Source organism: Nuphar pumila, chromosome 6, assembly GCF_984573655.1.
Source record: "Nuphar pumila chromosome 6, dmNupPumi1.hap1.1, whole genome shotgun sequence".
NCBI classification, from domain to species: Eukaryota; Viridiplantae; Streptophyta; class Magnoliopsida; order Nymphaeales; family Nymphaeaceae; genus Nuphar; species Nuphar pumila.
The window spans coordinates 3,261,783-3,263,309 of record NC_143254.1 but is presented as its reverse complement, the minus strand read 5'-3'; the positions used below and the strand labels follow the sequence as shown (position 1 = coordinate 3,263,309).

The 1,527-nt window shown below is 48.1% G+C and overlaps 1 protein-coding gene across 1 annotated transcript; it reads left to right on the top strand.

The window, feature by feature from the left end:
• Positions 1–753: 753 nt before the first annotated feature.
• Positions 754–1,527, top strand: LOC149833671 (uncharacterized). Its single transcript, XM_090009196.1, has one exon. It carries the CDS (start codon positions 754–756, stop codon positions 1,525–1,527), a length of 774 nt encoding a protein of 257 aa, XP_089865322.1.

Here is a 1,527-nt window from a genome sequence, read left to right as displayed (position 1 = left end):
AGTGATGGTCGACTTCTTCAAAATCCATAGACATGGACTACAGGTATAATTATAGCAAAATACATTATCATCTCATCTAATTTGAGAATGGAAAAAAGGTACGCTGAGTAGGTATGCAATTGGATTGGGTCAGACCGGACTTAGCACCTATCCAAATTCGACTCTTTATTCTTATCAGTGATGGATTGGATTCATATTCGGATTTGGATTTGAATTGCATTTTTTTTGTTGTATCTATGTTTGAATCTTGTTCAAATGTGACCCCTTTGAAAAATTTACATGTAAAAAATTGGTTCCCAAAAACTTATATAGCATGGATTCAACTATATTTCATCGGATCTTGTTCAGATATGGATCTGAATTTGAACTTATGGCTTAGAATTTGAGTTTGGATTATGATTCAACCCATATCTGGTTCAGCCCTAAACTAACATTCTCAACAACGTCGCCGTGCTCCATTGATTGCCACAATGGACGGTGGCGATGCTTTATGACCCGCAGATGGTGATAAGGCTTATCATATGATCCATTCTGTGGGGGGTGTAGACCTATAGTGGTAAAATCTTGATAGTGGTCCCACGCGTATACTGACCCGAGCTCTAAATCCAGCACACCTGACCCCAGCCCTCTCTCTCTCTCTCTCTCTCTCATCTCTGTCCCTCTCTCTATATATACTGCCAACATTACAACCACCACCATCACCATCACCACTTCGCCACCATTATCTGGAAATAGCAAAATTAATAAAAGAAGATGCCACATTCCCTCCACAAAGCCCTCCAGATATACTTCTCCAAGGCAAGACGAGACACCCAACCATCCCCGGAAAATCTCACCACCGCCTCTTCTTCCGCCCGCACTTCTGCCGCCTCTTGGTTCTTCTCAGCGTGCAGGTTCCCCAAGACACCGTCCTTCACTTTTGATCGCGCCGACGATCCGCCTGCCGGAATCCACCACTTCAACACCCTCTTCCTCGCAGATGACTCCGACCACCCTCCGGAATTCACGTCAATTTCCGGCAGCCAGTCGAGCGGCTTCTCGACCGACTCGGTCGATGTCCCGCCAGATCTTGCCAGCACCACGGACTCCAGTTGCTGCTTCATCGGGCCGGGGGTGTCTAATTCCATCGTCGGCGACATTTCCGGAGTCCCCGCGACCCCGGCTACCCCTCAAACCGAGACCCAGTTCATCAGACACGGAATTGCGGTCGCGACGTATTCGACGGACCCGTTCATCGATTTCCGGCAGTCCATGCAGAAGATGGTGGGGGCAAGAGAGCAGGAGCAAGGGATCGACTGGGAGTTTTTGGAGGAATTGCGCTTCTGTTATCTGAAACTGAACCATCCCCGAAATCACAAATTCATTCTCAGCGCATTCGCCGATCTCTTGGCGAGCCTAGCTGCCGATCAGGAGCAAGGGATCGACGTATTCGTCGGTGCAATTACAAGACCCGGCAGTGCAATTACGGCTAACAGGCGGAGGAGAAGAAGGAAGACGAGCCTGAAGAAGAATTCTGTCCAGAGTTGA